This window comes from Pelophylax lessonae (assembly GCF_965119305.1).
Source record: "Pelophylax lessonae genome assembly, chromosome: 8".
NCBI classification, from domain to species: domain Eukaryota; kingdom Metazoa; phylum Chordata; class Amphibia; order Anura; family Ranidae; genus Pelophylax; species Pelophylax lessonae.
The window spans coordinates 271274504-271293729 of record NC_138775.1 but is presented as its reverse complement, the minus strand read 5'-3'; the positions used below and the strand labels follow the sequence as shown (position 1 = coordinate 271293729).

The following is a 19226-nucleotide window of genomic DNA, read 5'->3' as shown; positions in this document are numbered from 1 at the left end:
GTAAAAGAGCAAAGATATACACACTGAATTGCTGAATTGTAATAAACTTACACAAGGATTGCAGAGTTTCTGGGTATCTTTCCTTTATTTTAAGAAAAAGTCCATGGCTCCCTAGTGAAATCAAAATAGGTCTCCACCGTAGGCATTTTACAATGCAAATGGCAAGGTCCAGGTAGAACAGGAGAATATTTCTTATTCTATCGTCTATATATTATTAAAATTTGAAACCGGTTTTTAAAAAAATGTAAAAGCCGTGGGCAGTCATCAGTACTCCAGCTTACTAATGAGTCACTGACAAGGGTGCAGCCACTGAAGTTACCTAAAACCTTCTTACAAATTTGATCCAAGTCAGGGACACACCACATAATGAAGGGTAAATTTATCATAGTACATGAGCATACACAGTAAAAATTTAACAATAACAGCTGAGCAGGATAAAGGGGGATCACCAGTCTCTACCCCCATAAGAGGCATCAGAGTGTCAAATGACAGTGGTTTCAAAGTAAATTAGAATGACTGTAAAAGGTTTTTTTTTTTTTTTTTTTTTTTTTTTTTAAATAATACAAATGTAACACTTACCTCCTCTGTGCAAGGGTTTTGCACAGAGCAGCCCGGATCCTCCTTTTCTGGGGTGCCCCGGCGTCGCTCCTGGCTCCTCCTCTACTTCGGGTGCCCCCACAGAGACCCTTAACCCCCGAAAGACCTAAACAGGTGATCTCCTACAGAGGGGATATCAGACAGGACCTTCTTGGAAGCCTGTTTCGCAGACCAATGTATGAGCCAAATAATGCGCCTGAGGGTCACTGCTGTTACAGATACCCTGCAGACTAAAGGAGCCACATCCAGAGAGGCATCACAGAGGAACTGCAAACCCTGGACTAACTGGTCTGCCAGCTCCGCGAGGTGAGAAGAAATCTGTTCCCCCTCCAAATCCTGGCGTAAAAGAATTGCACATTTCGTTAAGGTCTGGGAGACCAAAATTATGGTAAACACCTGTTAGCCACGGTAAAAAGATGTCGGACACGAGACCCCCCTCTCTTGTCAAAAGGGTCTTTAACCACTTTAGCCCCAGCCCTATTTCGGACACTTTTTGTTCACAAGTTAAAACCAGTATTTTTTCCTAGAAAACTACTTAGAACCCCCAAACATTATATATATTTTTTTAGCAAAGACTCTGGAGAATAAAATGTCGGTCATTGCAAAATTTTTTGTCACGCGGTATTTGCGCAGCGGTCTTTAAAACGCCATTTTTTTGGAAAAAATTTGAAAAATCACATTTCACTGCATTTAAAAAATACTAAACAGTAAAGTTAGCCCATTTTTTTTGTATATTGTGAAAGATGATGTCACGCCGAGTAAATAGATACCAAACATGTTACGGTTTAAAATTGCGCCCCCCCCGTGGGATGGCGACAAACTACGGTCAATAGAGATCTCAATCTGCGACGCTTTAAATTTATTTAACGGTTACCAGTTTAGAGTTAGAGTGTAGCTCTTTTTTTTTAATTATTGCCCACGCTCTGGCGATCGCGGCGATACCTCACATGTGTGGTTTGAACAGCGATTTCATTTGCGGCTCGACTTGCGTATACGTTTTTTTTTGTGCGCGAGCTAACGGTGACGGGGACGGCTAAATTTTTTTTTTTTTTTTTTTCCTATTTATTTTTTCTTTTTTTTTAAACTTTATTACAGGTTTTTAAAAAAAAAAAAATCTGATCACTTTTATTGCTGTCACAAGCAATGTAAACATCCCTGGTGACAGCAATATGTCGTGACAGGTACTCTTTATGGAGGGATCGAGGGTCTAAAAGACCCTAGACCCCTCCACTACACTTCCCTGTATGCAAAACGCCGAAAACGGCATTTTTGCATACAGCCGTTTTTCAAATCTGCCGCCTTTTGCAGCACAGTAACCCGGACGTGACGTCATGGACGCCGCCTCCGGGTTACGTCATCGGAGACCCGATCGATGCCGTTTCCGGCATTCATCGGGACTCCATCCAGCCGGCGGACGTGCCGGCTGGGTGCTCGGGGCTCCCGGTGGGACGGTAGCCCCGAGCAAAGCCGCGGAAGGCGGCGGGAGGGGGGGGACGTCCCCTCCCGCCCCCCCGGGTAACGATCGAGCGGCTCCCGAGCCGCATCGATCGTTACCGACGGAAAGCCGACCGTCGGCTTCAAACAACGGTACCGGGATGATGCCTCTAGCTAGAGGCATCATCCCGGTATAACCCCGCAAAGTCTGATCACGTAGAGGTTACGTGACTGGTAGTAAAGTGGTTAAAAGACGGAGAGTCCTCCACCGGAAGAAGTGGATTTAACCTGGAAACCTGAGAGTCCACCACAGGTGGGACTGTCAGCTTTTTTTTTTAACAGGGACTCTTCAAAAGGATACCTTCTAGCAAAACGCATTAGCACCCGACATTGCGTTTAGGTGACCCCCTCTTGGACACTAGTGACTCTAGGTCCGCCGTCATAGCAGACAAAGCGGACTGGGCCGCCGAGAGCTCCACAGCCTCAGAGAGAGGGTCAGGTGGTGAAACATGCTCTAGGGGCTCCATGGTTAACCTAGGGATTACCTTAGCAGATATGAAAAAAAATGCTGCTAAAAAATTACCACCACTGCACAACCGGCACCACTGGTCCGAGCCCACCAAGTTGCTGCTATAGCAGAGAAGAGGGAGAGACGTTTTACCCTCACAGGGACTCACCACTCCGACCCAGGTACAGCGCAGAGCGTTCAGCTGGACGGCGTGCGGCAATCAGAGAGGAGGAAGTGCCGGAGTTAACACTAGAGGCCCACTGCCGATTCACCACGCTGTAGACTTTAAAAACTTGGATTCAATGGGAAACTTCAAAAAAACGCCTGCCGGATTACACAAACATGGCCACAGATCGATTCAGAAGGCATCCATGGCAACATGGCGGCTCCACGCGGTGCCCAGGAAGGAAGACCCCGGCAGGTGCCCCCACCAGGACCCTGCCCAAAAACCACATACGTAGCAGCCGGCGGTACTGTTTTTGGACCTGCCCTGTGGTTCATGACTTCTGGGTGGACATAAACTCTTATCTCCTCTGCCCTGGGTCTGCCTAATGTAGTGAACCCCAAGAACTGCCTTTTGGGTATCCTTGGCCATCCGACAAATCCCTCTCATGCCAAGAGACTACTTTGCATCCTATATTTCTAGTGAGAAAGTCCCTTTTACTGTCCTGGAAAGGACCGAGGTCACCTACACAGTCTCAGTGGCTGAAATTGGTTAAGGACTTCCCTCCCCCTGTATAGACTCACCTTCGAACAAAAAGAGTTCATGAAAGAATCAAGACGTTTAATAAAATTTGGGGCAAGTGGATAACAAGTCCGCTGACACTGACTCCTTTGCTGCCAAATTGAGTTCTAACTGCCAGTGTATGTCTTGTCTGTTATTTACCACTCTCTGGTAGGTATTGTATAATGATACTAAAACACTTATGCAACTGTATATTCTTTCTAGCTGATAACTGTTCATGGGAGACATGTGGGATAGTTGATCGAAGATTGTTCTTTACTTGGACCAGGCACTGTTTTGCCATTGTTGTTCTGTTTTGTGCGTCTTTAAAACTCAACATATCTTTAAAATAAAAAAGGTGAAAAACAATGAGACTTTACAACTCCTTTAAAAGCGGTTATAAAGGCATTTTTTTTACCTTGCAATAACGAACGTTACACTAAACCTACTGTGTGCAATGGAATAACAGAGCGCAACTGAACCTCCTCTTCTGGTGTCCCAAGCCTGCACTCGGCGGCTCCTCTTCAGTTTCTGCCACCATAACAAGCGGGTTGCTACGGGGGCAGATGTGCAAGCTTGCTCCTGGGTTGGGTACATCTATAGACACAGAGAGTGGCTCGGCTCCGTCCCCAGGATTTTATGGACAGCAGCAGGAGCCAATGGCTCCCTGTTGTTGCTTCTCTGTCCATGGGGGGAATTTTTTACCTTTATATAGGGAATGCGTTAAAGGTAAAAAAAATGTCTTGACTTTAGCACCATTTTAGAAAGGTTTAAAAAAAAAATAAAAAGGAAGAGGAATAAGTAGTGAATAAGTAAGAGTAGGCTAAACCTAAACTTTTTTTCTCCTAAAGAAACCAAAAAACTTACTTTCCACTTTCTGCAGACATGTACTCTTCCCAGGTAATGGTGTTGGGGGGAGGCGAGGGCAGTGACGGTCTCCGTACAGGCTGTAAATGAGAGAATACATGGTTTACAGTCCATAAATTACTAAATAGCATATCCCTAGGAGTATCCCCTTTTCCTATCCCTAGGAGTATCCCTTTTTCCTATAATTGAGGAACTGCAGGGTTTTTTTTAAACAAAGAGGTCTAAGAAAGGACACTCTCCACTACCACTGACTCATTGGAAGAGACTGAATGATATACACACACCGGACACTTTATTATTAGGTACACCTTCCTAGTACCGGGTTGGACCCTTTTTTTCCTTCAGAACTACCTCAAGTCTTCATAGCATAGATTCAACAAGGTGTTGGAAACATTCCTCAGATTTTGGTCCATAGTGACATGATAACATCACGCAGTTGCTGCAGATTTGTCGGCTGCACATCCATGATGCAAATCACCACATTCCAAAAGATGCTCTATTGGATGAGATGTGGTGAGTGTGGAGGCCATTGGAGTACAGTGACCTCATTGTCATGGTTTGGTGAAGAAACCAGAGGTGAGATGATTGGAGCTTTGTGACATGGTGCATTATCCTGCTGGAAGGAGCCATCAGAAGATGGGTACACTGCAGTCATAAAGGGATGGACATGGTCAGCAACAATACTCAGGTAGGCCGTGGTGTTTAAACGATGCTCAATTGGTACCAAGGGTCCCAAAATGTGCCAAGAAAATATCTCCCCCACCATTACACCACCAGCCTGAACTGTTAATACAAGGCAGGATGGATCCATGCTTTCATGTTATTTACGCCAAATTCTGACCCTACTATCTGAATGTCTCAGCTGAAATCGAGACTCAGACCAGGCAACGTTTTTCCCGTCTTCTAAATTTGGTGAAGCTGTGCAAATTGTAGCTTCAGTTTCCTGTTCTTAGCTGACAGAAGTGGCACCCGGTGTGGTCTTCTGCTGCTGTAGCGCATCTGCTTCAAGGTTTGAGGTGTTGTGTGTTCAGAGATCGTATTCTGCATACCTTGGTTGTAACGAGTGGTTATTTGAGTTACTGTTTTTCCATCATCTCAAACCAGTCTGCCCACTCTCCTCGGACATCAACAAGATATTTTCCTCCACACAACTACCGCTCACTGGATATTTTCTCTTTTTCGGGACTTCAAGTTCCCAGCTCCACCATTGACCCTTATGCACTAAGAGCCCATTCAGACTAGCGCGACTTGTCAGGCGACTTTGTCAGCCTGACAAGTCGCAGTCGGTCGAGGTCCATTGAGTAGTACAGGACCCGTTCTAATAGGAGCGACACAAGTCGCTCCGACTTAGAAAAAGGGTCCTGTACTACTTTGGGGCGACTTGCATAGACTTCCATTATGTGAAGTCCCTGCAAGTCGCGCCGAAGTCGCGGTGCAAGCGACTTCACAGGTCGCCCCCCCAAAGTCGAATTGCCTCAGTGTGAACCGGCTCTAAGGAAAGGGCTTACCCTTCCTTGTTGATTCTTCATTACATTGAATGAACTAGAGAAGCGAGACCTTGTTGACAAACTCCCATCAACACATTTTTGGGTAGGCTTAGTCATCAATGTCCTCCAAAGCTTGCTACAGAAGAGAATCTTATACAGCTTTTGGGAATAGACTTGGCATCAGCCTCCTGCAGTCCCTGCTCAGCAAACCTCAGTTGTGCTGCAGTACTAACAGTACAAACTGCATGCTGATAGGAGACATCAGAGTGGCAGAGAGATGATGCTGCTTCCACTTTGTGTTCTGCAGGCTAGGGGGAAGGACAAGTGCTGTAGCCAGGACTTAACTGCAGCAGAGAAGAAATCAGGACTCCCCACCTGCCATCAGATAAAGCTCTGTGGTGTGACAGAGCTGTGTAAATCTCAGGACTAGAAGTACAAATATATAAATACTAGGCAAGTAGGGAGAAAAAAAAAAATCACTTTCTTCTGTGTATTTAGTGGTTTGCTTGAGTTCAGCTTTAACATCACCCCTGATATTTACAAGCCACCCCTGATATTTACAAGCCAGCGATCCTGGAGCTGGTTACTTAAAAAAAACTAGAAGTGGCAAACCTTCTGAACTCATCAATCCTGATTACTTAGGATAAAAGGACAGGAAACTGGAAGTAATGGGATAATCTTTGATCAGAGAAGCAAATCCCGTTTGATGATCAGGACAGGTAAATAACAGTTGATAAATGGCTGCGTTAATTCCTGCAATCGCCTAAAGCCTTGTGATCCATTCATTCTTTCAACCGTCTAAAGCCTTGTGCTGCGTACATCCCTTCAATCACCTAAAGCCTTGTGCTGCGTACATCCCTTCAATCACCTAAAGCCTTGTACACACCATGAGAAAATAACAGACAAAAAATACAGCTTTTGAAGCGATCCTACAATAATCTGATTGTTAGTATACAGCTTTCGAGAGCTGATCACAACAATTAATCTGAAATTACCCTAAGTGTCGCTTCACACTGATCCGACTTGGACAGCGACTTGTCAGCCTGACAAGTCGCGGTCCGTCATGCTCCCATTGTGTACTACAGGAGCCCTTCTAATAGGAGCGACACAAGTCACTCTGACTTAGAAAAAGGGTCCTGTACTACTTCGGGGCGACCTGGATGCGACTTGCATAGACATTCATTTTATGAAGTCCGTGCAAGTCGCGCTGCACGCGACTTCACAGGTCGCCCCCTAAGTCGGAGCGACGTAGTGTGAACCGGCACTAAGGGACAAGCACGAAAAAAATCTCGTACGATACCAGATTGTACGATTTTCATTTAAATCGGTACAATATTAGTCCATAAAAAAATAAAAAAAAAATGAAAAAGCAAGCGCACACATGCTCGGAAACAAAAGAATAAAACACATTACATCACTTCCAAAATTGTATTCTGTCATAAGAATTTTCGGAAGTTTAGTAACCTCTTAAAAAACACGGATGATCATTCGTCCGATATTCTCCTTGTGTGTTCGAGGCTTTAGAGTTTCCTTTATCTCATAGATATACTTTAGCAGGGTAAACATTTCTTGCTGACCTCCAGTAGCAATCAGATAAACCTGGCTCACCATTCTGTCTGCGCTATGATATGACAGCTAGAAAGTGTGATCTCCAAATAATGACGGCAGGCAGCAAACATACACCTACCTCAAAGTTCTGCTCCATCAGGCTCCCCCCTTTACTCAGACTCTCCATGATGGCTTTATTTCGCAGAATGTCTTCTTCACTCAGGTGCTCTCTCCTCTTTCGGGACTCTAAGATTAAGCCATTTACTAAATAGAAGTCTGCTAAGAAGTTTCCCACACGCTCCTGAAAAAACAAGGTTACATCAGTTGCTCTTCTTCCCTCCAGACAAAGGTTCAAACAGCATAAGGATCTGGGATTTCAGATCTAAAAATGGGGGGGGAATCGGTTTGCTAAGATAAAATACTGGCTGAATTTTTGTGTTAAAATAACTTGAGGTATTTATCCCAGAAGCAGACGATTCACACACACAAAAAAAAAAAAAAAAAAAAAAAGGCGTTAATTTCTGCATGCATTCATTATATTTTGTGGTATTTAATATTTTTTTTTTTACACCTTACTTTACTAGGCAGTACCTCTGGCTACAGCGGGAAGTGAAACATTTAGCAGCTGTATTACTACCACTGCTAAATGTGACAGTTCAAGCTTAACGAGGCTGGTTGTCAGGGAGCCAGTACTTGCCAGCTTCCTAACAAGCGACTCACCCCTGCCCTTCTTATTCAGCTGTAAGCCGGGTATTCCTAGCTGACAAATAAATTTAAACAAAAAAAGAAAAAAAAAAATGGCACAATCCATACCAGACCGTTTTGGTATTTAAGGGGGCAGCCTGCCAGGCCAATTTCGGCAACGCCCCTTCAATAGAAGCCGGACGTTCTGCAGACTATCATCGGACCGTCTGCCGTACACACGGGTCGACTATCGGCCTGTTTCTATTGAACCGACCGATACCACCCTGTGTGCACACAGGGCTTTAGTTTTAGTTTTTAAGTCTCACAACCAGAACAGCAGATCTGAATGTGTCCTGCGGTGAAACTAGGACACGAGACTTGAAGCAGCAAAAGTTCATTTAGGGACATCCCCTTTAGCCCCCCCCCCCCCCCCCCGTTTGGCCCCAAGTCACACACACAAACTCAAATTAATTTATGCATTAATTAAAAAAAGATATTAAAATGCTGCTAGATACTTGCAATTTAGAAAAAGAAGAGCTTTGGGGAAATAGGTCTTCCATGGTTTAATAAAGCATGTAGTACAGGAAGCTCCAGAACTACAAAACTGAATAATTCTGCCACCTTTGACTATGCAAGTGGCAGGATGTACGAATCACAAGACTAGCTGAATGTACAAATATTTGGCAAATAAAACCCTTCACAAATATGCATTTCAACTGTGTATGTGGCTGCAGTTCTATGGCCCCTATGCAGGGGGGCAGATGCCCCCCGAGGAGTGGTCACATAGCATTAAATAAACCAATATATAACAAAGCAGCTTGCTGGTTAGCGGTATGTTCAGATGTACAGGAAACAGTCAGGTTCAGCTGGATTAAATGGGGCACCATGTTCCTCGCAGCAGGAAAAGCGCTTGTAAACAGTCCAGTACAGACCAGACTTCCTCTCATCTTCATCCATCCCTTTATTATAATCGGGCCAAGACTGTCTCAGTCCTAGTAGAAACTGGCCATTTCCTGATGAACCAGCCAAAATTTGCTCAGTGGGTGGCCCTGGCTGCCACCTCCCGTCTGACATCTGGCAACTGAAAGGTCAAGGAGCTGGGCAGAAAATCGTCAGCCAAACAGCCCCTGCATCCAATCAGATACAGGCACTGCTCAGGTATTTTGAGATTCGTCCATCTGAACTATGTAGCTTTGATAAGGGAATCTTTTTTTTTTTTGTTCAGCCTATAGGCTGAACTGAAAAAGATCCTGTGTGTGTGTAGGGCCAGCTTTAATTATGACACCGAACACTGGAGGAGCCAATAGCTGCACATGGCAGTTTAGAGACATCTATAAACCACAGAATACTTTGGGTCTGATAAATATGTGGTGGTGTGCTTTTAAAATGGTGTATATAGGTTTGACATTAAACATTTGTGCCCCAAATAAACAAACATTTTCAAAATATAATACATCATATACAGTAAATAAATGCACAAAATATAACTGGATACTTCTATTAATAGGTATTGGCACCAGGAGTAGTTGGGCTCCATTCACACTTGTACGACTCCAACTTTGGATGAGTGCAATTTGGATAGGACTGTTTGGCTTTGACCAGTGATAAAAGGACAACTGATGCACACAAGTTGCACTGTATAACATTGAGGTACGACTTTCATGAAACGTCAGAGGGTTAACATTGAAGTCTATGGCCTTCAAGTTGCATGAAACTTGGGCCAAAGTAGTGCATGATCTTCTTTAAAGTCGCTGCAACTTTAACCACTTCCCGCCAGCCCTATAGGCAAATGACGGCGGGAAGGTGGTTACATTATGCCGACCGGACGTCCTATGACGGCGGCAGGATAATGCGCGCTCTCCAGGGGGCGCGCAGAGCGGCAATCAGTGATGCGGCGTGTCACTCCGACACACCGCATCTCCGATCTCGGTACGTAGGCTCTTTACCATGTGGCCAGCTGTGTCCAATCACAGCTGGTCACATAGTAAAAAAGGAAGTGCCGTTGATCGGCTTTCCTAGGTACGTGCCTGATGCCCATCGAGATTGAACACAACTATTGATTAGAGGTCAATTGAATCTCCCTCTATCTGGATTTCTGGATCTTGATTGCTGGACTTTTATGTGCTGGATTTCAGGAGATCTTGCAGTGGATCTATTTGGCATATCAAAAATCTACATCTGGTAAGCGGTTTGCAGATTCGGGTGGCAGCTACTGTCCCTGCTGGCTGGACTTGATCCACTTCTAGATTACCCATACCTGTTTCTTCTTTTGGCAATTTATATGCTTATTTCTGGTAAGCAGTTGGTATTCATGGTGGTGGACACTATCCTGCTATTTCTTTGGTGAAGTCTGGAGTCTAAATTATATTAAAATATCATATACTGGCCTTTTATTTTATCTGGTAAGCAGTTTGTACATCTGGTGCTGGTAATACACTATTGGAGGAGTTTGGAATTTTTGGAACATCTGCCACTTAGTGGATTCTTTACAGATCTGTGAGATTCACTTTCACGAATGATACTTTTTATTTGCAAGTTCCTCTATTCACGTTCTTCCTAATTTATATCAGTTTTACGCTATGGGATGCAATTTCCTTTTTTATATGTATGTGGTATGATATCGGCTGAGTCTACCATTTAGTCCAAGTTTGGGCAATACAGCGGAGCACCCGTCCTCAAAGAAGGATATCCCTTTGGAGACCTCGGATGTGCTAATCTGCGCAATTTACATTTAGTTCTGGTAAGCAGCCTGCACTATTGGTGGAGATCCCAACACATTTAGTGAATTAGCGATCATTGGACTTATCACATAGAAAAGTTCCTTTCACGAGAGACTTTTATGGACTTTATTATTTACACATGTGTAGTGATAGCACTGTTTCATTTTAGTAGCGCAGCCTATTTATATATTACGAGTAGAGGAGAGCATAGCAAAGTTTCTTTTTTCTGCCTTGGGTCCTACTCCTGTAGGGGGCAATATAACCCTATGGATTCTGAATATAGAGCGCTGTGTTCGTCAATGAACGAAAGACATTCCTATTTGTCACATGTTGCACTATCCCCTACTTTAGCAAGTCTTGTACTCCTATTTCCTGATATCACCCACAAAGACACCAAGCAAGGTTCAAAGATTCATGGTATGTGCTATTATAGAGAGTTAATAGTCTGTGTTACATTTCCAGCTAATACTACTATCCAGCAAACACTAATTGTGTTATCAAAAAGAATAAAACATTGACTATTTTGAATTTTACATAATCCCCAACACACACACACTATTCAATCCACCAAGACAAGCATAGATCTTGACTGGTGAATACGAAAACACTCATTAACACCAGGTACCACCAACATCAGACTTCCTACATGTGATGGCCATCAGAAAGGGTGTTCAAGCATCTCTCCAAAAGATGGATTCCAGGAACATTAGAGTACGAAGAAAAGATGTGGGTAGACAGTAGCACTACAATATCTGGAATCCTTTAGAATTCCCCTGACATACCGTTTTATCCTCCCTGAAAAGCCAGCCAGTTTGGGCACGTTGAAACGTAATGGATTTAGTAGACAAAGTTGCTGAATAGATATCGCTACTCATTAAAATATCCACCTCCTCTTCTGTCTCCATTTCCGATTCCTGTAATGAAAAGGTTTGTCAGTACAGGACATAATGTACCGCAAATGCAGCAATGTCATCAAATTAGAACAAGAGTATGAGGACCCAAAAGTAGCCAGAAGATCAGAATCATGCAAGGTCTCTTCTGTAATAAAATGCCCCTACCTGCCTGACGTCTTCTCCGGCACTGAACTGAGCTGCGCATGCGCCAGGCCAGTCTGTGTGTGTGTGGCGAAGTAACTGCCTTCTGCACATGCGCTTGCCAATGAAGACCGGCCCACAGGAGGTAATGCTGGGAAAGGACCATTGGAAAGGCGAGTATTAAAGGATAAATTCACCTTCAGGAACATTGCATGTTCCACCCATTTTTAGGGGTGAACATGCAACATGATCCTGCAGTCGCCCAGCAGTCTGCTGCCTCTGTGCGACAGCAGTACGGGGAGAAGTTATCCGTACCAGCTGTGACTTTTTGAAGCGCGCGGCCCTGCGGTGCTCCAACCACAGAGCCGTGCCATTCATTCAGAGTTCAGTGAACAAATGAACTATAAGTACGGATATCTTTTGCAGCTGTTGGCTTGTAGGTCCCAATGAACTACCACGGTGCTGTTGAATCTGGTAGTTCATTGATTCTTCCTGTCAGTGTGAGTGGTGACTTTGAACTGATCCCTAAGGCTGTGTGCTGGACACTGCACTGGGTTCTGCTATTTGCGCATTGGATCAAGGTAATCAGAGACTCAAAAGTTTGCCCCCTGGGATTCAGCTGCGGAGCCTTGGACTGTTCTCAACCTCTGCTACTACAATTAGGCAAGACTGTCTTCCAAACACTACTACACTATATTACCAAAAGTATTGGGACACCTGTATTTACAGGAACTTTAATGGCATCCCAGTCTTAGTCCGTAGGGTTCAATATTGATTTGGCCCACCCTCTGCAGCTATAACAGCTTCAACTCTTCTGGGAAGGCTGTCCACAAGGTTTAGGAGTGTGTTTGACCATTCTTCCAGAAGAGCATTTGTGAGGTCAGGCACCGATGTTGGATGGGAAGGCCTGGCTCGCAGTCTCCGCTCTAATTCATCACAAGTTCTATCGGGCTGAGGTCAGGACTCTGTGCAGGCCAGTCAAATTCCTCCACCCCCAAACTCGCTCATCCATGTCTTTATGGACCTTGCTTTGTGCGCTGGTCCAAATCATTTGGTGGAGGAGGGGGATTATGGTGTGGGGTTGTTTTTCCAGGGGTTGGGCTTGGCCCCTTAGTTCCAGTGAAGGGAACTCTTAAGGTGTCAGCATACCAAGACATTTTGGACAATTTCAAGCATGCCTCTGGGGCCTTTCAAAAAAGGTGTGTATATGTAATGACAGATCATGCGACACAGATTGCACACAGGTGGACATCATTTCTCCAATTATGTGACTTCTGAAGGTAATTGGTTGCACCAGAGCTTTTTATGGGCTTCATAACAAAGGGGGTGACTACATACGCACATGCCAATTTTCTGTTTTTTATTTCTAAAAAATAGTTTGATGTATAAATATTTTTCTCATTTCACTTCAACTTAGACTATGGTGTTCTGATCCATCACAAAATTCAGATTAACAAAACATTGAACTTAAGGCTGTAAAGTAACAAAATAAGTAAAAAGTCAAGGTGGGTAAATACTTTTGCAAGGCACTGTACGTCCACAGTCACCCCTCTGTCCAAGGTTTTACTTCCCTCCTCATGAAAAGAAATCAGGTTTGACAACTTCTGTCTTTCATGAATCCATGCTGTCTGTTGCTTATAATATTTTTTTTTCCAGCAAGAACTCATCGATGTGGTCTATTAAACTCTCCAGTATCTTCCCAACTATTGAAGCTAAACTAACCGGTCTATAATTACTTGGTAAAGACTTTGATCCCTTTTTTAAATCTAGGCACTACATTGGCCCAGTGGTACTATTCTAGTCCTTAACGAGTCCCTAAAAATTAGAAACAAAGGCTTTGAAATGACAGAGCTCAATTCTTTTAGGATCCATGGGCAGATGCCGCTTTATCCACCTTTATTCTGTCCAAATATTTCTGGACCATATCACTTTTGAGCCATTGTGGATCATTTGGGGCTGTGTCAATACCATCCTCATTATGGTCATGAGCTCCCCTATGCTTCTTTGTATACACAGAGCTGAAGAAAGCATTTAATAAATTTGCCTTCTGTCATGAACTTGCAATAGTGTTTGGCAGCTTACCTGTTCCTTCAAGTCTGTATTAGAGGGCAGACTTCACTTCTGGTTCCTTTTTATCACCTCTCCTTCCTGTTCCTGCCCCACCCCAGGTAATCACAGGAAGTCTATATTAACCAGTGCACTGCAGGTCTGCTTTGCTGTTCAACAGTGTTTGTTTCTTGTTTCCTGTCTGCCGTGTGCTTGATCTACCTTTCTGTGTACCGACTTTGGCTTGTCTCTTGACTATTCCTGTTTGCCTGTTACCCTGACCTTTGGCCTGTCCCTTGGTTACCCTCGTCTGCCTGTTACCCCGACCACAGCTTACCCATCACCATTCTGTGTGTCCTGAGTGGCTGCTTCCCTTCTCTTCCTATGGAGAGTGACCCGGGGGACGACAGGGGCCGCGACCTGGGCCCAGCTGTAGCCAAGTCCATCCTCACCACTAGAGGCTCTGGTGAACAACTGCTGGGTCTTCAACTGCACACCCTGGGGAATCTTGGGCTCACGTTCCGGTCCATCCACAGCAGTCTGCTATCGGGTTCACTACCTTGCGCTGCACGCCTGCCTCCAACAGGGTGCAGTTGTCACCTGGCCACAGGTGACCTGACACCTTCTCTTTGTCCCCAGTCACCCATTTCTGATTTTGTAAAGGTCCTATATGCTCAGGCCTGAACTTTTTACTGTTAATATATTTGAAGAATTTTTGGGAGTTTGCCATACTATCTTTTGCAATCGGTCGTTCATTTTGAATTTTTGCACCCTTGATTTCCTTTTTACATATTCCATTATATTCTTTGTAACAATTCAACAATAATAGCATTCCTTCATTTTTATGTTTTTTAAAAGCTCTTTTCTTAATATTTATAACTTTTCTAACTTTGGCCGTAAGCCACATAGGTTTTACTTTTTTTTTTTTTTAACAGAAACGTTTTTATTGATTTAGAGCAGCAAGTAAAGTACAACTGAGCAAAACAAAATACAGGAGAGAAATACAAGGAACAGTGCATGTTACAGCAGGACGGGCATGGCAGCAGTGCAACATCAGCAAATAAACAGAATTAAACCGTAGGCACACCAGGCTTCATCCAAGGTGTCACGCGAAAAGGTACAGTCTGCCAGGGGGTAAAGGCCGGGACAAGAGATCAGGGGCCAGAGGGGGAGAGGAGCAGAAAGCAGAGGGAAGAGAAAGGAGTAAGAGAATATAGCAAAGTAGGAGAAAGGGAAACGGGGAGAGAGATCCAAATCATATGCAGGGAGAGCAGATCACACTGCAATCCGGGAACCCATCCAGAGAGGCTCCAGACCTTGTCAAATTTTTGGGGGCAACCCCTACTCATGTACTCATGTAAGTAAGCTTATATAGGGGCTGAACGAAGTCCACTAAAGCCCTCCAATGTGTCACCTGGGGGGGGGGGGGGGGGGGGGGTCAGCCGATTTCCACTTAAGCAAAATAATTTTCCTCGCATAAAACAGTAGGTTTTATTTTTAGCCTTTTTAAATTATTGCCCATGGGAATAGACTTTGCAGTGAGTTTGAAGAATTTATTTCTGTTCTGTGGTGCAAATATTCCATCCCATTCTAAGCCTTGGAGAGCAGCCCTTATACTTGGAAAATCTGCTCTTAAAGCATCCTGTGACCAGTCATGTGTGGGGTATCTTCTCAGCCAAGGAAGTGGCCTCGCTCACAATTTTGCCTAAGAACACAGCCATGAATAAAGAATGGCAGAAAAACATCCTCGGAGAGCAACGTCTCCCAACCATCCAAGAAATGTTTGGTGAGGAACAATGCCTTTTCCAACATGATGGAGCTCCTTGCCATAAGGCAAACGTGGCTTGGGGAACAAAACATCGAAATTTTGGATCCATGGCCAGGAAACTCCCCAGACTTTAATCCCATTGAGAAATTATGGTCAAACTTAAATAGGTGGGTGAACAAAAACACCACCACAATTCTGACAAATTCCAAGCATTGATTATGCAAGAATGGGCGGCCATCAGTCAGGATGTTGCCCAGAGGTTGATTGACAGCATGCCAGAGGGAATTGCAGAGGTTTTGAAAAAGAAGGGTCAACACTGTGCAAATATTGACTCTTTGCATAAACTTCATATCATTGTCAATAAAAGCCTTTGAGACTTGAAATGCTTGTAATTATACTTCAGTATACCATAGTAACATCGGACAAAAAGATCTAAAAACACTGAAGCAGCAGACTTTGTAAAAATGTATAGTTGTGTCATTCTCAAAATGTTTGGCCTTTTTTTTTTTTTAATAAAAAAAGGACGGTGTAAAAATAAAAAAAAAAAATAAAAAACTTGAATTGTACAAAATATAGGCACCTAATATTGGCTATCGGCCTGAAGGGTGGCCGGAAAAATCGGTATCAGTACCAGCCCTGAAAAACCGATAATCGATCAATCCCTACTGCATGGCTGAAATCGCACCGCACAGACATCGCATGTGATGTGCACAGGAATGCGGTGAAAAGCACATGTGATGTCTGCAATCGCACTAATTTAAACCTCAACTTAAGGACCACTCCCTTTCAAACAATGCTTCTACCTTAACGGTCCACTAATAGATGCACATCTTTTACTATGGGGGCCAACAGCTATTTACCACTAAGCTTGGGTGCCTTTTTGTCACATGTTCAGTTACAGCAGCGCTTCTCAATTCCGGTCCTCAGGACCCACTAACAGGCCAGGTTTGCAAAATAACTGAAATACATCACAGCTGATATAATTTACTGCTCAGTGATTGCAGTATTCTAGTCTGCATGTCCTCACGGTAATACTTAAAATCTGGCCTGTTAGTGGGTCCCGAGGACCAGAGTTGAGAACCAGAGTTAAACCCTTTGCAAACCGGTTTTACGCTATGTTTGCCATACCACTAGAAAATCCTGGTATGTCTGCTTACTTGCCGCTTCTAAACTGTTTCCAGGAGTCAGGTGGGAGCCTAAATTAATTAATGGAAGCCCTCATTGGCAACAGCCACTTTGAGAGGTTCCCTTTTACCTTAGAACAACAGGAAATCTCTTAACAGAAGGGAACAACAGATAAACTGAGATCTCTGGGCACGTGTACTAGTGATTTATAGGTATTAGAAGAAGTCACTGCTCCTTTTCATAGACTCACCTCATGACGTATTCTCTGGTAAACTAGCTGGGTGTCCAGTGTGCCCCTGTAACTTTGCGGAGGAGTGGGCTCCCTTCAGGCATAACTTCCCTCAATCTATCTATTATTCTATATGTGCTCCTACTAGGGAGGCTCCTAAAATGTATAGAGTTAGGACTGGAGATAATGGGGTGCCTTGTGTCCTCTGCAGCTTACGCATGTATTTGCAAATGTGTGCAAACTAAACCCCTGTTTTTAACATGAACTGTTCAGACAAGACAATTTGGTTTGTTGCAGGCTGGAAAGTTGAGCTGGGAATTTTCTTTGTTTTTGTTTGACATGTGTCAGCCTTCCATGTGCTCCTTGCTGTTCAGGCCAATTCTAGGTTGGGGCAGTTACCATTTGTTTGCATCTTTAAACAGAAGGTCGTAGAAGAAACAGATCTCTGAGCACGTGTACAAGTAAATATAGTTATTCAAAGTCACTGCTCTTTTTCATGGACTTACCTCATGATGTATTCTCTGGTAAACTTTCTGTTCATTGTCTAAAACTACAAAAGATTCAGAGGGGGGAGCATCTCCGTTAAAGATGAAGCTGAGGTCCCCTCGTTGGCACTTCATGTCGGTGAAGTCTATGAGAGTAGTGTCAAGCCTGCAATAGCAAACGTTGCAGATGATTCAGCCAATCAAAACAGTCCAAAAGCTTAAAACATATGGCAAATTCACTGCAAATTGTTTGCATCACTTGTTTTTAAGACACCATAAGATCCCTTTCCTAAACAGAAATAACTTCCTGCCCAACCTAACTGAACACTACTAGAAAGCGACAAAATAAAATGATGCATGCTTTCTACAACAAATAAAATGCACCCAAATTGATAAAATGAAAAACGTGCATTTAATAACGTTGGCATTCTGGCTCTCAGAATATTGCAACCAACATCAGTGAGTCATGGCTCCAGCAGACTCTTCCCCTAGACCTAGGTCTGTACAGAGGACCCATTGATCATGGGGCTGGAGGAAGTAATCAATGGACTACAAGTTAGTGGACAACAAAACACGCTAGCAGATGGGACTTGTATTCTTCCAATCACAGATCGTCTGAAAGGATGTGTGAATGGATGATTCTGCTGTGGGCAGAGCCACATAGCCATGCTGAATTAAATAGGAAACAGAATGCGGTAGCGAGAGGAACTCCACAATTCAGTCCCCCAGTCTGAACTATTTTACAGGGATTGCAAGAAGCCAAAAAACCAAATTCAGGTACTTACGCTGCTTTTATTTTATATGCATTTTGATCTGATAAGGATTACATACATGCATCAATTTGTAGCTTTTATATCTGCCTGAGTTCAGCTTTATAACTGGACCCAGCTGGGAGTATCCTTGGTGCTTGGTTTAGGCTTTCAAAGACAGTCCCAGAAACATCACTTTCAAATAAAAATATAAAGTGTATTCCATTCTTACAGTAAAATGTAAGAAAACCCAACCAAATATTACGTGTTCCCATTTATACAGCATACCTAGGAGGGGAAAAAAAAAAAAGCTTACCTTTTAGAGGTTTCTCGGAAGGCCTCATGGTAAGACAGGCATTTCTGAATTTTGGAGAGACTGTCCCAAGGACAAGGCTAACTTCCTCTCATTACAAACAATGCGAAAAGCCAGCTTCTAAACCCTTAGCTCTTTGTTAGGATAGACCGTGTTCAAATATACAGTGGGGTAAATTATTTGATCCCCTGCAGATTTTGCCCACTGACAAAGAAATGAAGGGTCTTTTTTATAAGTGTATTTTAAAATGATAGGAACAGAATATCAACCAAAAATCCAGAAAAATACGATACTAATGTTATAAGATTGAGTTGCAGTTCAGTGAGTAAATTAAGTGTTTGATTTCCAAGCAAAACATGACTTAGTACTTGGTGGAGAAACCCTTGTTGGTAAGCACAGAGGTAAGCTGTTTCTTATATTTGGTGACCAGGTTTGCACACATCTCAGGAAAGACTTTGGTCCACTCTTCTTTACAGATCTTCTCCAAATCCTTAGGGTTTCTTGGCTGTCGCTTGGCAACTCGAAGTTTCAGCTCCCTCCATAAATATTTTATAGAATTAGGTCTGGAGGCTGGCTAGGCCACACCATGACCTTGATGTGCTTCTTCTTGAGCCACTCCTTTGTTCCCTTGGTGGTATGTTTTGGGTCATGGTCATGCTGGAAGACCCATCTTCAGTGTTCTGGCTGAGGTAAGAAGAATCTTGTTCAAGATTTTTCAATACATGGCCCTGTCCATTGGCCCCTTAATGCAGCAAAGCCAGCCTGTACCTTTAGCAGAGAAAAAGCATAATGTTTCCACCTCTGTGCTTTACAGTGGGGACGGAGTTCTTACGGTCATAGTCAGCATTTTTCTTCCTTTAAGCCGAAGAGCTAAATTTTGGTCTCATCTGACCGCAGCACTTTCTCCC

The 19226-nt window shown here is 43.6% G+C and overlaps 1 protein-coding gene across 1 annotated transcript in view; it reads right to left on the bottom strand.

Annotated features, from left to right (window-relative positions):
• The window catches only part of ANKRD13C (ankyrin repeat domain 13C), a 117037-nt gene that overhangs the window by 29240 nt on the left and 68571 nt on the right, over nt 1-19226 (bottom strand). Inside the window, exons 7-10 of the mRNA XM_082266106.1 lie at nt 17278-17422; nt 11352-11483; nt 7305-7466; nt 4131-4210 (exon numbers count right to left, since the gene is read on the bottom strand). Of these exons, the coding sequence (XP_082122232.1) occupies nt 4131-4210; nt 7305-7466; nt 11352-11483; nt 17278-17422 (519 nt within the window). The remainder of the gene's footprint in view (nt 1-4130; nt 4211-7304; nt 7467-11351; nt 11484-17277; nt 17423-19226) is intronic.